The 27,483-nt window shown below is 35.6% G+C and overlaps 1 protein-coding gene across 1 annotated transcript in view; it reads left to right on the top strand.

Annotated features, from left to right (window-relative positions):
* Positions 1 to 27,483, top strand: part of S1P (SITE-1 protease) — a 160,102-nt gene that overhangs the window by 27,615 nt on the left and 105,004 nt on the right. The window contains exons 3-4 of the mRNA XM_089786934.1: positions 1,331 to 1,483; positions 12,613 to 12,729. Of these exons, the coding sequence (XP_089643060.1) occupies positions 1,331 to 1,483; positions 12,613 to 12,729 (270 nt within the window). The remainder of the gene's footprint in view (positions 1 to 1,330; positions 1,484 to 12,612; positions 12,730 to 27,483) is intronic.

Below are 27,483 nucleotides of genomic sequence, written 5' to 3'. Positions count from 1 at the left end.
CAACCATGACACCACTTACCAGTAAAAGATTGAGATTTCTTTAAGAATTATTATTGAACCCAAAATATCATTCAATCACATTTAATGGAAACATTGACAAAAATATAATGCCAAAGTATGAACTTATAGTAAGCTACCCTACCCTATGGGAGTAGAAATAGAATGCATAGGTTCTAGGATGTAGAAAACCTTAATCTGGTATCATGATCTGGAACACAAATAGGTTGTTTCTAACATGGATTACAAGCTGTGCATCTTGTAACTGTTCAAAATGCAATCACATGTGAAACCAATCAAATGGTTTTTTTGCCCTTACCTTTTCATATGAAGTCAAAAGAGCCTGAATTTTTATATGTAGTGTGGTGAGACTAATGCACTTGTACTCAGAAAGTTCACATGCTGAAGCCTGCTTTATCACTAGCTATAAAACCTTTACTCTCCAATAGCTCTGGTAAATGCAGATGAGGAGCAGAATATACTAATTTTTAATTATAATATTCCATTTGATATTTGGATTAGGAATGTAACTAATATATTAAGGAAATATTCACCCATACAGTACAGCATGATTGAAGAGATCTTCATTAGGTGCAAAAAGGAAATCTTAACGTCAGCAGTTCTGCTAATAGTCAGCTTCTAGATACATTACTAATATTAACTGGTGTGAACAGAAATCACAAGAGAGTTCATGAACATATACACTGCTAGAACATGGTAAGAGTTACATGCATGATAGCCCTATATTAAATACTTTTATCAGTTGAATCATAGACACTAACATTAATGCTATAGGAAGTGGTACAGAGACGGAATAAAGTCTCTTCATATTTAAGGGGCAACATATTGATAATTGAAAATGTCAATCCCCTTTCTTAATGTTATGAAATACCTCTGGTGCTTTATTCATCTCAAAGAAGAGTTTTTTTGTAGAGATGTTGATGTACTCCCTTACTTTCTATTGCTGGCCAAAGGTCAATAAGCTACGAGCATTTTTCAAGGGGACTTAAAAATTGCATTTAGATCTGAAGTTATTGGCTGGAAAGTTTTCTTGCCCATACATCATTTCTTATCTTCTTTTACCATTATATGCAATGCATGGATCTTCAAGGTCTGACTTTTCTTGGATGACATGCGTCTAATGTTTCCAAACAACATGGTGGTCAGTGAATTATGCCGAGTGATTTAAATATACATTCTCTTATTTTTCATGGAAGAATCCACTGTCCCACTCCACTAATCCTGTTGTCTGACGATTTTCTTTTTGTAGAAGTTAAAGATCACATGGATATGATATAATAAACATGATCCTTACACTGGAATGTGCTTGCAGGAGCGAACAAACTGGACGAATGAGGACAGTTTAAATGATAATCTTGGACATGGCACTTTTGTTGCCGGGGTGATTGCTAGCCAAGATATGGAATGCCTTGGATTTTCTCCAGATTCTGAAATTTATGCATTTCGTGTGTTTACTGATGCACAGGTAAATGCTTTTGAGCTTGACTCTACACTATGATGCAGTTAAAATATTTTATTCTCAGAATGTATTTTTAGGCTTTGATTTGAAGGGAAAAATGTGATGATTTTCTTTTATTCATATAATTTTAAATTTTTTCTCCATTTTCTTTTATTCTTGTATTTATAAGCAAATGCTTGTACATTGTGATTTACACAAAAATCTACTTGCTGTGTATCTCAATAAATCACAAAATTCAATTGTAGTAAAAATGTTGGCTGTAATACTGTATTTGATGATTGACGCGAGAGTAACCGGTTCAGAGACTGAATTTATTGGCTTTTTGCCACTCTCCCTCACCTCCAGGAAATATGATCTGCTTTCTTCTAATAATTTTATATGATGAACCACAACAACTACCAGTGTGACTTTAACAAAGTACCTTTGTGTAGAAGGAATGCTCAGTCATGGAAATTTCACAATATTAAGGGTTAAAGAAACAAAGTAAGAGGTTTATATTTGTTGTTATGAAAGGTGTCTCAGCCTGGGAATCCTATGCATAGTACGTGTTCTTTGTGACAAGTGGTTTTGAAGGCTCCCCCTAGAAATTGGGTGGGGTGAGAGATTGAAGAAGGGTGGGAGGCAGCCACCAATTCCCATCCCCTTTTGCCATATCTGTGTATTCCTAAGGTTATTTTCTTGGCCCACGGTTTTGGTGCTCATGGTATTATAAGTGTAGTTGTATCTTTTCAATGCATCTATTTATATTCACCAATGCATTAAGGTTTGATATAGTGAGTTTTGTAGGTATTGTTATGTTGCTAGAATCACCCAACATCTCTTTGTTGGTGATACTCTTTTAAAGATTGAAGTCTCTACAAGTGCATGATAACAATTGATTACTAAAAGATACATTAAGTTGCTACGGATTGTGTAGTTTTTCTTTTGAAAGGCTTTTACCCATGTAAATCACTGTATTATAATATATTGCCTCATGATGATCTGCTTGGTGGATTTTGATTGCTAAATGTGAATGAAGAAGCCACATCATAAACTCTTTGAAAAACAATTATGATAAACCATCATATGCCACCAATTCTTTAGGGCTTTCTCCAATTTGGAATTGCAGAAAATAGATTTATGAAATTTCAATATTTATTTTAAATCAAATCATGACACATTCCCTCATTTAATTCTCAATTTATTGTTAACTGATTTTTTACACTACGTTAGGTTGTTGAGATTCACATTTCTCATATTCATTTTGAGATGGCTTCCAACGGTGCACGAGGCATTGAACAACATGTTAATTGGGTAATCAAATTCATTGAGGACTTAAGAAGTCAAATCAGTGATCTTTAGTGATGATTGGTCGACTCATGGGGACTACATCTTGAGTTTCATTGATCCCATCACGAGTATGTTCACATATACTGATACATATTGGTCATGTTTGTGATAAGTCTATGATGGTATGGGCTCCGAGATTAAACAATAAATGCCATAATTGCAAAGGAGATGACCCCCCCAAAAAAATTCTCGAGGTGGGAAAAATCTTACTTTATTGTTGAAAAAAGATGATTAGACCCTTGCATCTCACAGCTTGAAGATTCTCTCTTTGCCTATAAGAACAATATATGAAGACAATGAAGTTCCTAAGGGGTACAAGAAAGTGTTCCCAAGAGTCTTTTTCAACTTTAGAAGTGGTGGATAATGTTACATTTGAATTTTACCAGGTTAATCTTGTCTGATTTTGCTTGTTTTTCCTCACTCCAAGAGGCAAATCACACTTTTCAGAGCCAACTGCATATTGCATATGACATACTTTCAATATGCAATGTGTATTCCTCTTCCAAAACCACGATTGGTTTAAAAAATCAACTTGTTTTGTACCTAAACTGCTTTGATTTTAAATATGCATTGCATTGTGAAAACCCCCGATTTTATCATTTGCATGTAAATGCAACATGCAAGCCCCCTCAAAAAGTTTGACCACCTACATGCTTGCACATTTCATGCTAAATGCAACATGCATTTAACTTCTAAAACTCTGATTTGTTTAAGACTTGAACTTCTTATGCAAACAAGCAATGTATAAATGCATTAAAAAAGTTTGATTGGGCACTAAGGAGTTTTAGGCAATGTGTAATACGGCTGGAAAAGCCCAATTTGCTTTTCTTTTGCCTTTTACACAACATTTTAAATATGTAAATCATTTAAAAAAATCCAATTTGCATTTTGTCTTCAAACACCAACATGTAAATCCAAGGAAAATGTGCGATTTGCAGTAAAATGGCCAAAATGCAATGTGTAAATGACCATGAAAAGTGCGATCTGGCCTTTACATGAAAATTGCAATATATAAGCGAATGCCAATGCACTAAAAGGAGGTATGTGGAACGTTTATTGAGGCTGGAAAAACCCAATTTGCACTAAAACATGCAAGGCACTTCAAAAAGTGCGATTTGTTTGGACGTTTCAGTTTGCATGCCTCCTCTGATCTTCGTATTTACATCATATTTTAAATATGCAAATGCTCCTAAAAAGATGATTTGCACTTGGGCGGTTTGCATGTAATATGTAAATGAGCTGAAAGGTGCAATTTGCACTAAAACTCTTAAAGCAATGTGTAAAGAAGACTGAAGAGTGCAATCTGCACTTAAGGGTATCATGAGCATGTGTAATCACACTCCAAAAGTGTGATTTGTTAATTTGTAGGATCTCTGATAGAAACGATAACAGATTTATATCAGACTTTACTTACTTTGGATTACTTGAATGCAACAGATAGATACCTTCAGAATACGTCTAATATGCTGTGACTGGAATGCTGAATGCTGACAAGAATGTAGTTAGTAATCTACAATGTTGCTCTGTCGATTCTGGGACTGCAAGTATGTTATGTATATTATATTGCCTTGTCCACTGAAGAGAGCAACTACATATATAATGGTGAAGGGTTATGTCCCCGTAGGGGCATGACACTACGTGGCCAAAGGCCACATAGGGTCATGACCCTATGTGGTCACAACCAACCATTAGTTAATCATAAACACTCGGTGATTTAATCATGCCCGATAACAACATGCTTAATAACACACTTAATGTATATCGATGGTAATATAGATGAAGCCCAATCCCTGATTGGTGATGACAATCAATACATGAAAGTAATCCGATGTGAATCGGTCGCAGCAGCAATATCAATAATGAAAGTAACCCAATGTGAATCGGTAACAGCTGTAATATAGGTCTGATCTGAATCATGCCTCGTGTAACAAATATACATACATATATGCGTATGCATATTATCATATGTGTACGTGTGTGTGTGTGTGCGTATATATATATCAGAGCATAATGGATTCAGATACTCAGTATTACTTTGACTGATGCTAAAATTTCAACATGATTTTAGGGCCAAATGGAAGATTTTTAAGAAGTTTTTGAATGCTATTTACAAACACATTTGGAAAACCCGATTTTGGAGAAGAGAGATTCAATCTAACCTCTTCTTGCTCCAAGATTTTCTCTTTGCTCTCCAACTGTAAGATTTGGGTTTTGTTTGCATTTCTTTTTTCTTATTCGATGCATTCTTTTGCTCTGTTTTCCATTTGGTCAGCTGCAGCACTAGATTTATTTAAACTCTCATTCGTTGTAATGAAAAAAGGTTCTTACTCTCAAAAATGAAATTGCTTGCAAGATTGAGATGTTTGAAAGTCTTCATTTTGTGTCAAAGCAAGAGATATATACTTTTCATTTCCTTATTTGTTTGTTTTTGGTTTTTTAGAGAGCAAATTTTATTAAGATAATATCTTATACTTTCTATAATAGTCAACTACTTGTCTGTAGTCTGTCTTTCAGTCTAGATAGGAATGTTTCCTATCCCGTCTCTTTTTTCTTCAGTTCAGATAGGAATGTTTCCTATCCTGTCTCTAGTTTTGTTTCTAATTCCGTCTTTAGTCTACGTTGTTTCTAAAAGAAACAACGTCCTTGTAATTCTTTATAAGGAACACATTTGTTCCTCTGTTAATCAATGAATCATCCGGAAATCCGTTAATCTGCCAACTCTTCTTGAATCTTGTAACATGGTATCAGAGCTATTACTTAAATTTTTTCGAAAAAATTTATAATTTCTTCGTGAAATTATTTGTTTAAATTTTTTCAAAATTATTTTTGTTGAATTTCTCTAAAACCCGCTTAGGGTTTTCGACCTAGAGAAATTCCCGAACTCGGGTCTGCCTGTGTTTGTTCAGCACACTCTAGTCCCATTCGTCCATGCACATCGATCCTTGAAGAAAAATCTGCCATTTTTTATCAAGAAATCTGAAGTTTTTTCAAGCTTTTTTCAGCTAGGGCCGTTTTTTTTCGAAACCCTAATTTTTGGGGTCGAAAAAATATTTTGTTTGCAAATTCTTGGTGGGTTTTTCGAGAGCTCAAGTGGGTTGTCGTCCATTTTTTCTGGGTGCCTCGATTTTCGAGCCAGCAGATCTAGAAAACGAAAGTAGATTCCTTTTGGGTTTTTCGAGCTCTCTTTTGGGTCATTCTCTGATTCTTCTGGGTCTTTCGTATTTTTGCCTCGAAGAACGTGCCTTCACAGATTGTCACATTTTTCATTGAAAAACGTGCCATGGCATCTCTGACAAATATTCTGCTCGAACATAATTCCAAATTCAATGGTCGCAATTATGGAACCTGGAAGCAGCGCATCACCGCAATCTTCGAATATCGAAACACCGATCAACTTGTTCTGGGTCTTTCGTATTTTTGCCTCGAAGAACGTGCCTTCACGGATTGTCACAGTTTTCATTGAAAAACGTGCCATGGCATCTCTGACAAATATTCTGCTCGAACATAATTCCAAATTCAATGGTCGCAATTATGGAACCTAGAAGCAGCGCATCATCGCAATCTTCGAATATCGAAACACCGATCAACTTGTTCTGATGTTACGCAGCGTTCGACTTCTCCGGGTCCTGATCAAGATACATGGGATTTGAATAATCGAGAGGCGGTAATGCTTCTCAAACTATCCGTAGCTGATGACCAGCTTTCTCAGATTCCATCCGGCAAGACAGCTGCCGAAGTCTGGACACATCTAAAAGGTCTTCATGAGACTTCCGACAAGAGCAGAGCCTTCTTTCTGAAAAACACTTTGTTTTCTATTGTCATGGATGAGCGCACCTCGCTCCAGGCACACCTGAATCAGATTCAGGAAATCCGTGATCAGTTACTTGCCATCGGTCGCAAGATGGAAGAAGAGGATATTGTGGTAATCACTCTTCGGAGTTTATCAAAATCCTATGAGCATTTTATCGAGACTCTCAACATCACATCTACTGGTGTTGATCTAAAGTTCACTAATCTCTGCACCCTGCTGCTTCAGCAAGATCGGTGGAAACAACAGTTTGGTAGCAGCTCCAGTTCCACCTCCACTGAGCAAGTCTTTGCTGCAAAATCCTTTCAACAGAACATTGGCAACCATCAGTCTTCTCAGCCTTCCCAGCATCAACCTTCTGCTCAATCCTTGGATGGCTCTACGAAGCAAAATGTACAGTGTAATTACTGTCACAAGTTCGGCCATATGAAATTCGAGTGCCGCAAACGTTTGGCTGCCCAAGCAAGGCAAAATGCTTCCCAGCCAACAACACAAGTTGTCGAGCTTCTTGATCAAGGCGGAGCTGCATTTTTCGCCTTCTGAATTTGTTTCTGTTTTTCTGGGTTTGTTGATTTTCTCCTCAAAAATCATTTCAAGTTGTCTGTAATACGCAAGGTTGTGTGAGATTCTGGGTTTTACCCTTTTTTCCACAAAAACAAAGTTTTGTAATTGCAACTTATTTTGAGTCATAGCAATCTTCTGACAAAGCTTCTTGGTTTCAGCATTCTGTAGATCCAGGGAGGGTCTTAGTTATCACAGAATGTTCCAACATCCGTACGTTGACCATTAAGGCAGGGTATTAAGATAATATCTTATACTTTCTATAATAGTCAACTACTTGGTTGTAGTCCGTCTTTCAGTCTAGATAGGAATGTTTCTTATCCCGTCTCTTTTTTCTTCAGTCCAGATAGGAATGTTTCCTATCCTGTCTCTAGTTTTGTTTCTAATTCCGTCTTCAGTCTACGTTGTTTCTTTTAGAAACGACGTCCTTGTAATTCTTTATAAGGAACACATTTGTTCCTCTGTTAATCAATGAATCATCCAGAAATCCGTTAATCTGCCAACTCTTCTTGAATCTTGTAACAAGTTTATGAAGAAAATGATGAAAGTTGTCTCAAAGACTGCAAGTTCCATTCACACTTCCATCCTTAATATTCAATCCATTTCCAAAATTTTCTCAATTCCACATTTCTCAAATGTGTAATCCAACTTTTAAAACGCGATTGCATATTTGCACAAGTTAAAAATAATGAGTTATTTCATCACACGTAAATACAACTCAAAAATTGGATTTTGGGAAAGCTCACATTTTTAAAACACAAAACTCTTATCCATAATCTCAACTTGCATTCTTATCCACTCAAAACCAAAAGGCCATATTTTGCCTATATGGCTATCTAAGTTTTAAAAAAATATTTAAATCATACCTAGAACACTTATCATCCATAGATGTGCCCTCATTATCCAATAGTTACAACCCTCATGGATTCAATCCCATTGGAAGATGTTTTCTCTCTTTGGAACTTTCATGTTGCAGGGAACTCTTCAAGTCAAGACATGTCAAAATTCTTCAAAGAATAGAGACATCCTATTAAGAAGACATGGTTCGAATCTAAGGAAGCAATAATTCATTTGGTCTCCACTTTCCCAACGGCTGCCGTACAACCAGAGTTCGTGTGGGAATTCACCAAGCATTTATTAAAAAAAAAGAGAGTTAAAGGTGCTGATGGGAAAGTTGTCCGAGTTTACATCCGCACATTATTGAGGTCTTCAAAGTGCCGGAAAATTCAGAATGTGCAAATTTGACAAAGGAGAATTCACAACAACTCTGTAATGAGGAAAAGCTTGGTTACATCAAGTTTTCAAATGACAACAAACATTCATGAAAGACGAGGCTATCAAAAAATGCAACACCGCGGTTATCAAGTGAATGCAGTTGCTCAAAATACAAGCACTATCGACAGCTTTAGCATTTTCATGATCTTGCTTAATTGTGCTTGCAACCTTGTAGTTTAGAAGGCGTTTTGCGTGTAATCCATTTGCATGCAACCCAATTACACGTATCTTCAGTCATGTAATTGAATAAGTCTTCTTTCTTTTGACTTAGTCAAGGTGGTTGAGTTGCTCCCACCTTTTTCTCCTCTTTCCTCGCACTCCTTTGCTTATATAAATGAGTGTAAATAATCATCATTTTATATGCAACAAAGCTCTGCAGAATTTGTGCAAGCATAGTTGCGATTTGTTGTACAAGTTTGAAATAGGTGAATAGAAGAAACAATTTGTTTCAAAGTTGTATTTGGAAGCAATTGTGGTTATATGAATTGGAAGTCATGACCACAATTTGAATTGCTATCTTTAGTTCATTCTAATTTTGTTTGTATTTGGAGCAAAGTGATTAGAAGAAACAATATGTTTCAAAGTTGTGCTTGGAAGCAATTGTGATAGTATAAAGTGGAAGTTGTGATTGTGGTAGTATATTGTTTGAATCAGTTACTTCATGTTCGTGTGCTAAAAGAACTTATAGGTTTAGAATTTAGAAATCATCTACTTCTGAAAGTTTGCGTGCACCAATAGTAGATATTTATCTTTAAAGGATTGCATAGGACTCTGTGAGCCCCATAGCCGTCCTTACAGCATAGCAAAATTGTTAGCATGGATGCTGATGATATTGCGTTGGGGAGTATCCTAAGCATTGGAGAGCATGTGGTAGTATTGACATGTTGCATTCATGATTTTGTTTGTCATTGATGTCAAAATAGCAGTAATTCTGTGAAGATTGGCAGAGTAGAAGACACAAATTGAGGTTGTACAGATAGAGGTTTGATAGTCTGTTTACGCAAAGTGAAGGACATGTTCCCCAGAGTTTCCAGAGAATGAGTTTAAGTGTGCGTAACCTAATTTGAAGAGATACAAAAGTTATTTGTGATTTACATAGAGCAGTGCAGAAATAGAGCATCTGTAAAACAGTTTCTGATGATTATGATTTATCTCTTTACTGAGATAGAATCAGGATACACGAAGTTATACAGTGGTAGAAGACAATCTGATGATGACGTAAGTGTGCAAGCCTGAAGTCACATGTGTGAAGAGTTGCATACACTGTAAGCCGACAGTGCTATAGTAATTACGAAATAATTAAATTATCTTATTATAATTAATTGAGAAAGCTTCAAGGCCGATTCAAGGAATTATTTTGAAGGTAGGGTATAAAGGAAATATGTTTTCCTTGTTTGAAGCAAGTATCAAATGCGAAGTGTTCAAGGAAGTGTAAACAAGAGCAGTGTATTAGGTAAATGTGAGTAAGCGATTCAAGGGATTATTGGATGCGAAGATTGTGATCTAGCATTGAGATCAGAAGAAGCAGAAGTCCGATTGATAGGACAAAGAAAGAGGAAGGAGCAGTATAGTTCAATTCTATTATTCTGTAAGGAATAATATAAAGATCATTTGTATAGTGGGTTCATTGGTTTTGCCCCTGAAGCTGTTTGAACAGTGGGTCCCACTGCCTTCTACAACTCCTAGTAGGGTTGGCACAACTCCTAACATGGTTGGAATCTCCTAATAGGGATTCAAAGTCTCCTAATAGGGATTGATATGTACTGAATGTTTTTTTATACACTCCTAACAAGGTCCATCCTCTAACAAGGAATATTCATATTAGTACATCATCTTGTGGGTATCATCCCACTGGGGTTTTCCCTAGTTAACATATCTGGTGTTATTGTGCATGAGTATCTTGTTGTGGTTTCTGATTATATTGCTCATATGGTTAAGACTTAATAAGGTTGATAATTGTGATATTAGTTGGATAACTGATTCACCCCCCCTCTCAGTTATATTGGTGGACTATATATTCTAACAAAAAGAAACGTAGATCTAAGCTAGTACCCCTACAATCAACTTGTGAGTTGGTTTGAGTTTGTCGTTATCATTGTTCTAATTTGAAGATAGAGTGTAGTTAGAGATCCATCTTGCCCATTACCTGCTCTACGAGTAAGTGGATTCTTTCCTGAAAAAAGAGGAAAGAATATTGGTTAACACTCTTTTCAGCATCTCTAAACTTCTTGCTTACTTGGAGTTGATCCAAGTAATAGTGAGAAGGGGGAGCCTTCCCTTAAAGGTGGGAGAGACTTTGTTTCACACACTGTGGCTGGTACTCCTTTTTTTGACATAAGTTATACAAACTGTCAGTTGCAAAATATCCACCCAACACTTTCTTTATATGAATTCAATCGTAAATACTCTTATCTATTGATTAATTATTTCCTTACAAAATTCATGTTGTCTTAGCAGTGATTTAATTAACATCTTTCTTGAGATTTGGGGTCCTCAAGAGCGAGGAAGTATAATCAAGAAGTCCAATGCCTCCTTCCATTCAGAAATGAAACTTTTGGGTTGCCCAAAGGAACGGTATGGAGGTCAACAATACATAAAAGTGGATTTGTTTCCAGACCAACAATATATTGGCTGATTACTTCAAAAAACCATTGTAGTTTGGTATATGGCTGATGCTTGCAAATGAACAATATAGATTTCCTAGTACATCTGAGAAAGCTGTTGAATGTATCAAATTATTGACATTGCATAGGAGATTAATTTTAATTCATTGGAGGATTAGTCCGGATAGGGTCAGCTATATAATATGTTGACCAACTTGCATAGATTAGAATGCCGTAACATGTTATGGTTGTTTATCACGTATAAATCATTTTAGTTGGATGTTAACATTGTAAAGTGATGGGAGCTTGGCATACATATTATTATTTAACAAAAAGCTATTGCTAAGGATAAAAGATGCATGAAGTAAGTTTTATCTCCCTAAATGTTGATGTGCATTGATCAAATCTCATAGGAGTTGACATTCTGGAAACCATTATTTACGTTGAGGTAATATGTTATTCGTATTGTGTATAAATCTTATTTATCCTCTCTAAGCTAAGAGGGAGTGTTAATATTTGGTAGCTTTAGTTGGATAAACTATAGTGCAAATATATTATATATATTTAAGTGTGATATATATATATATATATATATGTATGTATGTATGTATTAAATATGAGAGATATTTATTTGTCATTATATTAATACATTCTAATGAATAGGCATGTCCCGTGAAGAGACATGTCTATCCATACTTATCATATATTAGAGAGATAGCTGCCGTTTGGAAATTACATACCGACACATCATGGCAGTGCTATTACATTTGCAGCAGATCCAGAAAACATAAACACTAAATGCTAATTATTTTTTTGTGTAATGAAAAAACATATAGTTACATTAAAGTGTACTTAGACATTTGTGAAGTGAATACAATTTTGTGGTTTGTACATGACTCCAACACCACTTGTACTTCACAAGGCAAGTGACTTGGAACTTGGCAAGAGATTCATCAACTAAATGTCCAATAAAAATATTACAACTTTCATAATTGAGCTTTGAGTCTAGCAGATCCTATGTGACAAGCATAAGCAAAATTGAGGATTCTGGGTTAATCTATATTAAAAATTTGTTTTTGATGACAAAAATTGGTGGTATTGTAGACATGAGACTAGTTTGGTTTTTAGTGATATCACAAAATCATAGAAGCATGGGAGTCACCAAACCATTATCACTAGAAGTTTTTTGTATTATAAGGTTATAACAAATTTAACTTAGTTGAATAAATTCTAGTTATTATTATATTTATAGTTTCTGGATCTTCTTTGAGTCTTTGTCATATCTTGTTGCCATGTTTGATGGCTTTCAACTAGAACTATCATATAATGCTCAACATGTTTTCCTTAACTTAATCAAGCGCCATAAGTTGGTGACCTCTGTTGAAATATGTTGAATGAATTAGGGTTAGCCGTTTCTTAGGATTGGGTGACTTACATTAGCTGCTGGTGTTTTCTTTTTGAATTTTTATACAATTGTGAGCTTTGCATTCCAATATCACTAAATTTTGAAGTTATACATTACAAGATTATGAGAAGATGGGTTTTCAGCTTGGTTGCAGGTTTCATATACGTCTTGGTTTCTGGATGCTTTTAACTATGCAATCGCAACTGGTATAAATGTGCTGAACCTGAGTATTGGAGGGCCTGATTACTTGGATCTTCCATTTGTGGAGAAGGTGATGTGTCTCCTGCCAAAGATTGAGACAATGCTCTTTAGCACCCTTCAAAGCATTTAAGCCTGTTATATAATACTGATTTTACACTTCTATAGTTTGTGCATAAAATAGATTCTTCTGATAATGGCTTTTGATGCAGAATAGAAAAAATGATTTTCCAGATTGTAATATGAATTTCATCAAGATGACACTATGTTAGGATTATGATCTTGAGCTCTTAGATGTGCATTTCTGTCAAGCACTCAAGATGTAGATTGGGCTCATATTTTAGAGGAAATGATAATTAATCAATAACTAAAACTAGCCATCAGAAACCAGCTGTCAATAAGCTACTTTGAACCAATTAATTCATTTAAACATTAATTCTTCGATAAATAATGAAAACTATAATCAAATAAAATTGATTATTCCCAATCTTGCATGGAGCTTCGGGATGTTGGGATGGGGAGACCGAGGGTGCAAGTCCAGGCAGGATGCAAGGATGACAGTGGGGTGGGGGGTGGCGCAGGGGGGCATTAATATACATATAGTACTTAAAAAATTAGTTATAAAAATATGTATAAGAATTACATTTCAAATGAATCTTTGGAAAATTTTAAAAATAGCAAAACAGCAAATAGTAAACACTAGAGTTTTTATCCTTGAGTACTAAATAAAAGTTGACAAATTGTTAAGACATAGTAGCATCGATCAGAATTTAAGGACAGACCTGGCAACTATTCATGTTGTAATATGTAGAAAATTCATAACAAAACTTCACTAATTTCTGATGTACTTGTTTAAGTTTAGAGTTGCAAACGAACGGCTATATGTTTTTAAAAAAATGAAAAGAGCAAGGCATAGCAATTGTAACACTTAATTTATACTTAACAAGAATAAGTACTTGAAACAAACTAACAATTTTCAATTTACTTCTTTGAAAGAAAAGGAATTACATAACTGCTATATAAGAGACAGAATACATCTTTTTAGATAAACACTTCTCTTCTCAAATAACTTGCAGCAAAATTAAATAGAATACTCACATTATATGGAAGAGGTTGAGTTTGATAGAGAGGGTACTGCATGAACAATGTATCCAAATCTCCGGCTTGTGTCTCGATCAGGGGGAGAGGTTGTTAATGTTATTGCTACAGTCGGATTGTATTGACCTAGAGATAATCCTTCTATGGTTATTTGGTTAATCATCAAATTGACAAAGCTTCATATATCTACTTATATATATATATATATATATATATATATATATATATGTTATTTACTAATGTTAATATTATCTAATTGAAGAGTAATTTATAAATTACTATAGAGATGTGTCTCTTCACGAGACATGTCTCTTCTATGCATATTTATAAGACATTCAATCTGCATTTGGAACACACATAAATAAGGTAGTGTTATTACATTTGCAGAGATCCTTTTCCCTCAACATGGTATCAGAGCCAGATTTTAAATGTATTAAAGAATAGAAAAGACAAATGGAAAAACAATTTCAGATAGAAATAGAGAATAAAACAAGACAATATAAATCATCGAGGACTATTGATTAAGGTTACCGTGCAAGAGAACAGACAACAGGGAATCATTCAAACCAAAATATGATATCTTAAATATTGCAGGCAGCGGATTGAGAATTGTAGGAAAAGATGAATAAGACATGACAGGATCAAAGACGTCATGCATAGACTCGAACAATAATAAGATTTGTCTAAAGAAGAGCCATGGGATTAGGGAAAAATGTAACAGAATAAGTCGACAATGGCCAGAAGAAGATTAATGGAAAAGAAAACTGACAGATGTAGACCCGCATAATGAATATGAGAAATATAACATCATTGATTGTATTCATTGAACTATTACTCTTCATTCGTTCGCATGTAGGCTTGATGATATTAAAACGCTAGAAATCCATTCTTATAAATCTTCACTAAAGAAGACATGAGGATAAGAGTGATCTTGATCACAAACCAGTTGGCTCCAAGGAACCCACAATGATCACCTATTAGAAAAAAGCATCGGACTTGAAGGAGGGATTTGTGGAACTATATATTGGCGTGTAAAGCTTGCATGAGATGCTTAATATTGGACAATTATTATTACCGATAAATTACGTACCTACGACAAGTTACATTCTACCAGTTAGTGCATGGTCACCAGACGACAAGGAGAAAATGAAGGGAAGATAAAACTAAACAGCATGGTAGCATCAGATGCTAGTCAGTCTATTCTTAAATTAAACTTATAGAACCTTCACCTGTCTTTGTCTAATTCACCCCAAACCTATTCAAAGATGTCACAATATGTGGAAGAACTCTTAGTGAAAACATAGTCTGCAAGTGCGTACTAAATGTGAAATTGCATATCGGTTATAATCTGATATCACATAACTGTATGAAAGTGCATTTTGGTATGAGTCTGAATCTTAAATGTGAATGTGTATATCAATTGTGAATTTGCATATTGGATTGAGATACAAAATATTGGATATGAGAATGCTTATTTGCTATGAATCGTCACTGCTGTCAATGTCAGTCTTTATTAATGTTTGGTGGTTTAAAATGCCCTATCCTTCTATCATTGAGCTTAACCCATACTTGTACTAGGAATTGCCTCAAAAGTTGTGAAGTGGTTGATCTTTACTTAGTCTGATGTGCTAAATTTGACAGTTCATTATTACTGTATGTCTCTTTAATGGTGCATGGGTGTATTGGGATCATCATCAATGTATGACCGTGTGTCTTCAACCGATAGATTGACTCATCTTTCTGGAGTGTTATGGTTCAAACCTGAATAACCAGGTCTTATAGCAAGATATGAGAATGTGACAAAAATTTGGGAAGGGACTCCATTTCTATGAGAGGGATTAAACTGCAATATGATAGAAGGCTCAGACATTATCCAAGTTGTTATATCTCTAGGTGTGCAGGGAACAAACACCACGACCTGCATGGAAACTTACGGCAGCAATGAAGATATTCTAAAGTCCCCATTCTATTCCATAATTTATTCCAACTGATTTCTGCTTCCTTGCAATAATAATTGCTTACATATAGTCACAACAAAGCCAAATAATTTGAAACACTGGTTTTGATATAATATTGCAAATAAGATATTATTTCATTTGCCAATCTTAAAAATTTACGTTACATATATCACCCATGTTTTCCAAAACAGTGCCACTAAATATAATCTTTAACCAAAGTCTGATTAGAGGAATTCAGGTCCCACAATATACAGTGATATTATATTATGAAGAGTCGCCACCAACATATGAAGTAGGCTTCAGATATATTACACCTAGAAATATTTAAAGTGATAAGAATATCATCCCAAATGGTGAATATGATTATAAAGGCTGCATTAGTGACAAATAATAATAGAAACTTTAAAAGTTGTGATAAATTAAATAAATGAATATATAAATGAAGAGTCACATTTATTGATAAGTCATGTATCTTGTATCTGAAAATGTAAAAAGAGTATATGTACAAAATTGGAGTCTGTGTGAAATATATATGAACAGATATTAGGGAGATAAAAAAGAAAGGATATGGGAAGGAAGATATATTTGAGAATAATAAGAGGAAACGAGAGAGCATGTAGAGAAGATCAGTTAAGCAGATGTAATGATCTAAAGGATGAAGAAATATAGAAAAATCCAGATAATAAAAATATATATTGAGTTTTAAAAAAAAAATATTTACAGATTTGTTCTCCACACCAAGTGCATCTCAAAAGCATCTCCGCATGAATTTGATGCAAAGATCATTGGAAATGGATTAGAATAAGATGTTATAAGAAATGTATATGTCAAATACAATAATATACTAGATATAGATGATGCAACAATTAATGACACCGATTAATAGAATAAGTGGGAATTTTACATTGTGGGGGGGAATCATAACCAATGTTTCATTCCCATTTGAACCATTCTTAGAAGGGAGTTGTCAAGGAAGAGACGCTATCAGAGTTCCATTTTGAACCATTCTTAGAAGGGGATGTCTCTCAAACACTTCAGGAAGGCATTTTCCTTTTGACCTTTATTGGAACAATTTGTACTAAGGATGTTCACATACAAATAAGTATTTATTACTCTTAAGTTTTACATTTGTGTACTCATTGTAGTCTCTCTCTTAATTGTAATCCTATGCATACTATAAGAGTTATTTGCCTTGATCTTTTCCTTTATGTCTGAGGATGTTCTTGCAGGAAAAGAAGGTTGTTTCTTTATACATGCTACCATATATTGTGCAGATTCAATCGTATGACAATAGATCCAAAGAAGTTTTTTTAAAATCTAGAATTCATTAGTCATCTGATGATTACGCTGGATAAATTGAGGCTCTTGAAACAAATATCCATAATGACTTAGATTATGAGTATCCTTGTATATTAAGAGGGAGGCTGACACTTCTTCAAAGGCAATGCATGAGCTTAGAAGATTGATACTCAAAGGGAGTCTAAAATACATGTGTATGACTGCATGGTTTTGATGGGCCTACCCTTGTGTACATCATGAGGAAATAACGACTTATCACCAGAAAGAAAGAAGATTGATATTAGATTCAGAGGAAGTTCAACAGGCATCCTTAGGTGAAAAGAGTTCTAAGGGAGTAGCTAGAGGACCTAACTTCCTAGGATCATTGTTTTGAGGGAGAATTTTGAAGTGTGATCTCTTCTCTATATGGGAAAGATCGAAGTGAAATTCCTTGTAATGCATTCTTCTTTGTGAGAGAGAATCTGAGGTGAACGCCCTTCTTTCACCCTCTGACTTAGCTCATGGTGATTACTATTTTGCATATGTGAATTGTGTTGGGAAAGGTGACGATCTTTCATTGATATATATATATATATAGAAGGTAGCTATTATAAGGTGACGATCTTATCAATGGTTTGACCTGTTGTCATGACAAACTTCATTAATTTGTTGTCTTGGAGTGCCGGAAGTCATGATAACGAATGTATCATGATCAAACTTCGTTAAGTTGTTGTTTTAGAGTGTCAGAGATCATGATACTTGTCATGATAAAGACCATGACATTGTGATTTCTTGTTATTTGATAGACTACATTAAGTCGTTGTCTTGGAGTGCCGAAATTAGATAACTTATATCCTACTATGATATAACATATTCTTTTGGTAGGCATCAAGGATTTGATGCCAGTGTACATACCAAAAGAATATAAGTGTGATGAATATCATATGATTAATATTTCCTGTTGAATCATACTTCCGATTATATTGAAAGATAATATCGAAGTTGATGGACATATGTTGATATCCTTAAATATGTCATTCCATGAATATCACATTGAGATGCTATCTCTCTATATGCTTGAGAGCATAATGTATTCTATAACAATCCTCCCTAGTCAAGAGGTAGTGTTAATGTTTTTTTTTTTTTATTAAAGAAGGGTAAATGCTTTGACTTGGAGCTGTGAACCAGTGAGGCAACAAATGGGGGACCTCATCCCCATTAGATTTGGACCTTGATGGCAAGGATAACAACTCAACAACTTGACCATCACATGGCACTATTGGCAAGGTAGTGTTAATGTTATAGCTACAATCGGATTTTATTACCTAGAGAAAATCCTTATATCTTTATTTGGTTAATCATCAATTAGACAAACCTTCATATATCTACTTATATATTTATTATATATATTATGTATGTAATATATAGATATAGATATGTTATATATTAATGTTAATATTATCTAATTGAAGATTAATTTATAAATTACTATAGAGATGTGTCTCTTCATGAGACATGTCTCTTCTATGCATATTTATAAGACATTTAATCTGCATTTGGAATGCATAGAAAAAGGTAGTGCTATTACATTTGCAGAGGTCCTTTCCCTCAATAGGGGGGAGGTATTACTTGGGAGTTTAACCACCCAGCCGTGGATCATATTCGATCCCCCTAGGCTGGTTCAAGATCCGAAGTAGACCCGGCCCTCTGCGAGGGATGGTGGATGGTCAAGTCAAGACTCCTACGAATCTGGTGTGGAATTACCTACAACGTGATTGTTCGAACCCTGTAGGCCTCTGCTACTTTGGTTCAACACCTGTCATGAATGTATCCGGTGACCCCATCGTAATTTCCAATAACTCATACCTTGGCCAAGGATTTTCTTTAATAATTTGGAGTCATCATCTCACCTTCCTTCTTGATCTTAGGTTAAGGTATTCTCTCCTAAGATAATCACTTGTAGGTTTCATGATATGATTTCATGGTAATCTAATCTCCCATCAAATTATTGAACTTCGACTGGTTATACTGTGAGGAGTGATTATCTCTCTAAAAAAAGTCTGGCCGAAAAAGTTAATAAAGTTATTAGGTTAATAGTCAAATTTCTCTAATTTCATGTGTCATTATCACTGTCTCTTAACATCAAAATATAAGGATGTAAGAATAGATTCTAGTTCAGCTCATCCTTTCAATTGATTGGCTTATTTCTCTGAGTCTTATTGGTTTAGAAATCATTGGATCTGAGTCCCAGTAAATTAAGTCTAGTTATGGTTGAATTAGAACACACCAATACTGAAATTATACAGGGCAAGCATAGAATAACTATTTACAGTTTCTTTGATTTTCCTACTTTAAAGGATGCCAACCCTACCTTAGAATATTACTTCACATTACAATTAAAAGAATAATAGTTGCGTTCCTTGTTGAATTATAAAAGATTGATAGTTTCCAGTTCAGATTAGGTGAGATGGTATAAGTCTTGTTGGAAGGCTTTCTTTAATCTTCTTATATGCTAATCCTTTTTTTTGGGTTTAACTCCGCAAATATCCAACCACTCGTAAACCAGCTCATTATTCTTGATTGGCTTGAGTTTGGTTGGCTATCGAGAAAATGATTAGAGGTAGCTGATAAGAAGCTCTATGCCCAAGCATAGCAAACAAGATTCTCAATCGTATGAAATCAAGGAGTTCGTTATTCTGTATCGTGTTTTAGGATTTTCTTATTGCAAGCTATAGTCAACATATCAAACTCTATATCACCATTTATACAAAACTAGGAACAAAATAGATTCTTTGCAACTAAGGATTAAGAACGCTAGAATATGATACTGTTTCCTATTCAATTATGCGAGAATGAACTTATTAAACTTACTAATAGCAAAGCAAGTTCGTCTATGCTTTTCCTAGACAAGAAGAATAGGTTCGCTCAATAAGAAAGTGAAACCATGGATGAGATTCATTTGATTGTTCTTATACAAGAAGAAAGAAAGAATTCCATTGTTAATCATCTTGACAATACACTATTGGCTTCAATGTATACATGCCTTGTATTAAATGTGAGTCTTCTAAGTGATGGAAATGTGCGGCTACTCTCTCTTGTTTCAAAGCAGCCTATCCTAGAATTTTTGTAAATAGTATCCTATTTCCAGTTGTATGAGCTTCAAGAATCCCCGATGCAATTGCTTTTCTTTCTCACGTAGGGTGGTGGTTTGTAAAAACAAAGAAGGCTCCATTAGAATACTTTTTGCAACCTAAATCTTTCTCATTCCTATCACACCCAGAGCATCTTTGTCGTTGAAATGATGAGGTGGCCCTTCAGATATGCCATCTTCTCATCTGCCATTACGTTCAGGCTTAGGTTTTTATCTTGATTATTTTCAAAGGTATAAAATTTCATCGCCGTCTTTGAATAAGGCTTTCCCTAAGGTTAAATATGAGAGAGCTAAAAGTACGATGTCGACATGGAATACCCTTAAAAACGATAGCAAACCAATATAATATAATAATTCGAATCAATGAGATTGGTATTGTTTTAGCTCTCAAGGTATAATGGACTTCATATAGTTTGATAAAGAGAGAAGTTCAGATGACCTGAGCTTGTGAACCCCAGTAAATGATAGAAGCAACATCCAAGGGTAATAATTAATTCTTTTGTAGAGCTAATGCCTATGCCTATGTGTAAGGACTCTAATAAAAGGTTTAAATAAAAAAATCCAATAATAAATTATTTTTATTATATATATATATATATATTTAAAAGAGTGCCTACTCGTAATAACATTTTGGCATCTTAATTATTAAATTAACCTTTGACAAGGTGACAACCAACTATGAAGCTATGATTAGACAAGGGGAAAGGTTAGATAATGAGTAATGAATTTGCTAGGGAAAACATAAAGGTGTATCACTAGAGTTTAATTCACCTTGGCCATCTAGGTACCATCTTGTCAGACCTTACCACCCTAGATTGACTTGAACTTGATCATCCAACATCCCCTTTCCCGGTGAGGCCTCTTCCCCCTTTGGGTTTTGTTTCGCATTCTTCCTGGATCCAAAACAATTTGAGTGGTTACACATTTATAATTGATTTAAGTAAACAAGATCTTCATCATGTAATTACATTGCCATGTCTATAAATGTATTGCTAATTAAATAAGTTCTGTTTATACAACTAATCAATAATTTTGATTAGAGTTAAGGCATAATGAAATAAAACTAAATTGAGAAATGCCCTAAATTCCAAAACTGGAACCCGCCTAGGGAAAAATTTGCAAAACCACACTTAGTTCACATTTACCGCTTAGGACACAAAAATTTATACCCATAGTTCCAAGAATCACGGCAATTCATGCGATTCACGCGATTCGGCGATTCGATTCAAGCCAAACGATTTTTTGTGAATCGGTGAATCGAATCAGCGATAAAGGGTTTATGAAATAAGTTACTAAATTTCAAGGGTTTTTTAAATTTTCCGATTCATGGCCGATTCGATTCCGATTCATGGCCGATTCACGATTTGATTCGGCCTTGCCGATTCCGATCCGATTCCGATTCTTGTTACTTTGCTTATACCACATTATTGTAATAATCAATAGCACTTAGGGCAACAAAACCATTGTTTAGATTAGATCTTTTCCTGCTTAGGGCACATTTACAAAACCATTATTGAATTAGCAGAATTCATCTAGGGCATCAAATAGTAAGGACATGAGCATAAAAGTATCAAATAAAAGGGAGTGTGACATACATATACACAGACATAACCATTATTCTTACCATCTACAAATCGTCCTTGCAATTAACTGATTGCCAATATCATGTTAAGTGAAAATTTGATCATTCACTCTTGAACAAACATTATAATTTGCCAAATCAATCATGCACTAGGTCGAGTCTATGACCATTGCATTATTCTGATTGGCGATTATGTTTGATAAACTAATAACTACGGATTAAGACCTATGTATATATTAGTTAGTAAGTTATCACACGTTTGGGATCAAGACGTTTGGAATGTAAATCAAATCCTACCAACATATCTCTTAAGGTTGAATAGTCACATATGTCTTGATCGACTAGCGCTACGTATATTAATATGATCAAATGCAAGAGATATGAACCATTGAAAATAATAAATAGTTCTTTCTCTGCAGACCGAACTTTTGTATATACGAGTCATATCATCATCAATACTTATATATTAAATCTGAATATATTCTGATATACTTACACAGTTTGAATTACTATTACCCGCAAATATAATATTGAGATTAGTATTCTATAATATCTAATATCACAATCTGATATAGGTTTAACTATCATTTACATGGTATTAGAGCCAAGTTTGGAAGGTCTAAGACACACTTGAGAAATCAGACTACCTACCTTGATAAAATATAGTCACACTTCCATCTTTCAAAATGACAAACCCAATCAGATTTGAGGATCGCCTTGAGGGTGCCAACAACTTCATAGCATGGAAACTAAGAATCATGATGATATTAGAAGAGAACAAAGTAGATTCATATATAAAAGATAAAAAAGACAACCCGAGGATGAGCCATTAAAATCCCAATGAGTTGAATATAACACAAAAGCTATGAAATTGATAGGGGATTCTGTGAGAGACCACATAGTACCTATACTAGTATAGTAGACAACTACATACCTTATGTTCAAAGCTCTAGAGAACACCTTTGAGATAAACAATACCCGATTGAACCCTTGCACTATAACACAGTTCATGAGGATAATAGAACTAAGGGATCAACTATCAAACATTGGGTATGAAATAGAAAGCAAAGAAGTATCCCTAATAGCTCTAAGTGGCCTGCATAATTCATGGGAATCATTCAAACAAGGCATAAGTGCAAGGTCATAACTTCCAAAGCTAGACTCACTAAGATCTAACCGTCTTTAAGAAGAAGCTAGATAGTTACCAAAAGGAATTAAACAAAAATCCATAAATGAAGACATTGATATTTTGGATACCAATCATTGTAAGAAAGGAAAGAAGAAAAACTTCAAAAGGAAGAAAAATTATAATGGAAAAGGTTCATTCAGATAGAGAAAAGATGCTTCTCAAGTTTGATGTTTCAAATGTGATCTGAATATGGTAACTATGCCGAAAAACTTAAGAAACAAGCATCCTATGCTAAAATTAGAAAAAAAAACATAGAAGAGGAATATGATAAGTTTCTATTTTATTTAGCACTATCAAAACATGTATCAAATAAATTCAATACTTGGGTGATTAATAGTGGGCCATCTAGACATATCACCGGATTTCGAGAACATTTAGATACTATGGTTGAAGAAATTAAGGAAGAGGTAACCATTGGAGATGACTCCGCACATCCTATAAAAGGAGTGGGAACCTGTAAAATTAAATTAGATTTAGGCATTAGTATTCAACTACAAGATGTACTATTTGTATCAGGAATTAAAAGAAACCTAGTATCAATATCTGCCCTAGAAGACAATGGATATAGAGTCACTTTCATGGATAAAAATGTCTTGGCATGGCCAAAGATTGCTACATTTAAAAAAGCTAAAACCATAGGTATAAGACATGGATACCTATACAAACTCTACACTTAGTCAAAACAAGCACTCATTCATGAAACCTATGACTCCAATGATATTTGGCATAGAAGATTAGGGCATACACTTTCGAACCTAACATCTATGGAAAAATTAGTGACGAGACTTCCCAAACCAACCCCAATCCATAATGGGACATGTAAGGGGTGTGCTTTAGGGAAAAACACTAAGGGATCATTTCAAAGTAGTTTGAGCAGAACCAAAATTGTTTTGGAACTGGTTCACTTAGACTTATGTGGACCTATTTCTACCTCCTCCATGGGAGGTTCTCTATACTATGTAATATTTGTGGATGATTTCTCCAGGAAGACCTGGATCTACTTTCTGAGATGTAAGAGTTAGAAGAGATTCTTAAGAAATTCAAAGAATCAAAGGCCTAATAGAGAACTCATCTGGAAAGAAAATTAAAACCTTGAGAACTGACAATAGGAAAGAATTCACTTCAAAAATCTTTTAAATTTTTTTTTATTAATGTCGGGATTTAGAGGGAGTTTATTGTACCCAATAATCCTCAATAGAATCAAGAGGCTGAGAGGGAGAACATAACCATTGTAGAGGCTGCAAAGTCAATGATTGAAGTAACCCCTCTACTATATGGGTCAAAGAAGAGCAATACTGAATTGGATCGGTTGACAAAAGCTTACCAAGAACCTTCAGATTGTATTATGAAAGTGCCAACATGATGTAAATAAATCAACTAGCAATGTTCATGGAAGGATTTGATCCAAGTTTGAACAACAGAGCCCTGATGGAACAATATCTAAATGACACTGGTAATACTCAATGAGAATCAACTCTTACAAATTTTAAGAACAATTCAGATATATATAAAAATTAAAGCCTGCCATCTTAAAATTGCTCCTTGCCTCTGTCGTCTATATATCCACCTCGTCGCCTAATAGAATGACTGGAACTTGTTTCTGGTTGGCCTGCATAGGTGTTCTGCTCGGTGCTCGAATTCTCCCTGAATTTGATGTCTTCACGGGTTACTGGTAGCGGTGGTTACCATTCGAAATATTTCCTTCATATTCTAAGGAATTCAGCGCTTGAATTAAATGAGGGGCTTTTTCTACCGGATGGCCCGCTGATGGAGGAACGCGAAGTGCTACCTGTTTGATTCCTGAAAGAACTAGTTCCGGCAACGTTGGAAACTGCCGCCCTCCCTTATATCCGCCTGCGGTGAATACTTAATCAGATCCGCTCGCCTATACCCTGCCGTTAATATGTGTGTCTGCAGCCTTGCTTTTTAACAGTAAGGATAGCAGTCAGCAACACAAATTCCGTCGGTTGTTTCAGAAGTTTCGAATTGGGGAAGGAAAACGCTCCCGTGAATGGCGAGCTTAAAAAAAAATGATTGCTTATCTCCAGAGGGAGGGAACCTCTCCACCACTGCAGTGACTTGTCCCTCCTAAGTAAATCCTTGATGCTGGCCCCAGGCCACGAATTCGCCCAACCTGAAATAGCTGGATGCTACCTCCAAGTGCAATAATTCGGGTGATATCTCACACCCTCAGAATTGCTTATCCATGAGAGTTATCGTTCTCACAGATAGATTGGAAATTTGCAGACCGAAGGCCACAAATTGCTCCAACATGAAAAATAATGAAATCCACAAAATTGCTTGCTTCCAAAAGGAACCCTATGCCCTCTATTTATCTCTTTGCCGGGAAGTTTCTGGAAATTATCCGGAATCATCTTGCACTACAAATATTAACTTTATAAAATTAAATAATTAACTTTATAAAGTTAGAATACAACCTTTATTTAATATTGGAATGAGTAGGCCCCGCTTACTTAATTGGAAGACAAAATCGACCCTCTTCCCATAATTATTTGCCTACGAGAGTCAATGATAGGCAAATCCCCTGTTATAATTATGTTGCTAAGAGAGGGACATGACAGTCCGCCCTTCCGGATATTGCTTGCCCTCAAGCAATCTCAGAACTGGATGCTGCAAAATGGTCTCATTCTCCCAAGTAGCATCTTCGACTGGTAGATCCTTCCATTTAACCAAATATTCTCTGATTACTCTTCGGCGAAGCTGTTTTTCTCTGCTTTCTAAAATGAATTCCGGTACCATGATCAATTTTCCTTCATCATCCAGAGGCGGCAAGACTGCAGAAGGTATCACATTCTGTCCCAATGCCTTTTTGAGACGTGATACATGAAACACATTATATACTTTGCTGTCTGTTGGAAGCTCAAGTTCATAAGCCAATTCCCCTATTCGCCTACTGATCCTGAAAGGTCCATAATACCTGGGTTTAAGCTTCTCTGACCCACTCTTTTTGAGAGTAGATTGTCGAAATGGTTGAAGCCTTAAGTAAACCATGTCGCCCACCTCAAAGCTTCTCTCCGTCCTCTTTTGATCTGCATATTGCTTATACTGATTCTGTGCTCGAGCGATGTTATCACGTAGAGAGCTAATGATATCTTTACTTTCTTGCAGTAATTCCCCAGCACGTGGAACTCGAACATCACTCATCAATAAGTCAATGAAACTGGGTGTATCATAGCCGTACAATGCTCGAAAAGGTGTCATTTGGATAGACATGTGGAAAGTGGTGTTATAGCAATATTCACACAAATAAATCCATCTTACCCAAGCCTTTTGCTGATCGGCTACGTAATTCCTCAAGTAGCCTTCCACCCATTTGTTTACTATCTCCGTCTGACCATCAGTTTGCGGGTGATAACTAGTACTGGGTGTGAGCTCAGTGCCGCATAATCGAAACACCTCTTGCCAGAAATGACTCAAGAATCTACTATCCCTGTCACTGACAATACTGCGGGGTATCCCGTGTAACCTGAAAACCTCCCTGAAGAATACTTCAGCTACCTGTACTGCAGTATAAGTGGTGGTGATGGGAAAGAAATGAGCATATTTTGTTAGCCTATCCACCACCACATAAATACAATCACGTCCTTGAGCCTTGGGCAAACCGGTAATGAAGTCCATGGATATGCATTCCCACTTCTGACACGGAATGGGAAGTGGCTGTAGAAGCCCCGCTGGAAAGGTGTGTTCTTGTTTATTCTGTTGGCAAATAGAACACTCACGAACATACTGCAAAACATCCTTCTTAAGTCCTTTCCATGTAAACCGTTCTCGCACCTGTCTATATGTTTTAAAGTATCCGGGGTGACCAGCTATAGGTGAATCATGAAGAGCTCGCATAATGAACTGCCTCACCTTCGATCCTGGGACTAAAAATACCCTGCTCTTGTAAATAATCAATTCATCCACAAGTGTGTACCTGGTATCAACAAGTGTCCCATCAACTATCTTGGATGCCCATGAATCTTTGGCATATTCTGCAATAATCAAATGCTTCCAATCCTCAGAGATCTCAATTATTGAACTAAGATGTGGTCTGCGTGACAAGGCATCTGCTACCACATTCTGTGTGCCCTTAACATAAGATATATCGAAGTCATATGCCTGTAACTTACTGACCCATTTCTGCTGCCTATCATTGAGATCCCTTTGCCCGAGGAAGTGCCTTAAACTGTTGTGGTCAGTTTTTATGCAGAATTTGCCACCTACTAAATACTGCCTGAACTTAGCTAGTGCATGCATGATAGCTAACATCTCCTTGTCGTAAATGCTGAATGATCTCTCTGGCCCACGGAGTTTCCTGCTTTCATATGCAATTGGGTGTTTATCCTGCATTAAAACAACCCCAATACCATCTCCTGAGGCATCACACTGGAGTTCAAATGGTTTCGAGAAATCAGGCAATGCTAGTACCGGACACGAAGTCATGATCTCCTTGAACCTGTCAAAACAAGCCTGTGCCTTTGCTGTCCAAACGAAAGCTCCCTTCTTAAGCAAATCGGTTATAGGAGCCGCGTGTCGTGAATACCCGCAAACAAATCTGCGGTAAAATC

The sequence above is a fragment of the Cupressus sempervirens genome, chromosome 6 (assembly GCF_028749045.1).
Source record: "Cupressus sempervirens isolate cs-2001-9-10 chromosome 6, ASM2874904v1, whole genome shotgun sequence".
Lineage (NCBI taxonomy): Eukaryota > Viridiplantae > Streptophyta > Pinopsida > Cupressales > Cupressaceae > Cupressus > Cupressus sempervirens.
Note: the sequence above shows the minus strand (reverse complement) of the source record. Positions and strands in the feature narration are given on the sequence as shown.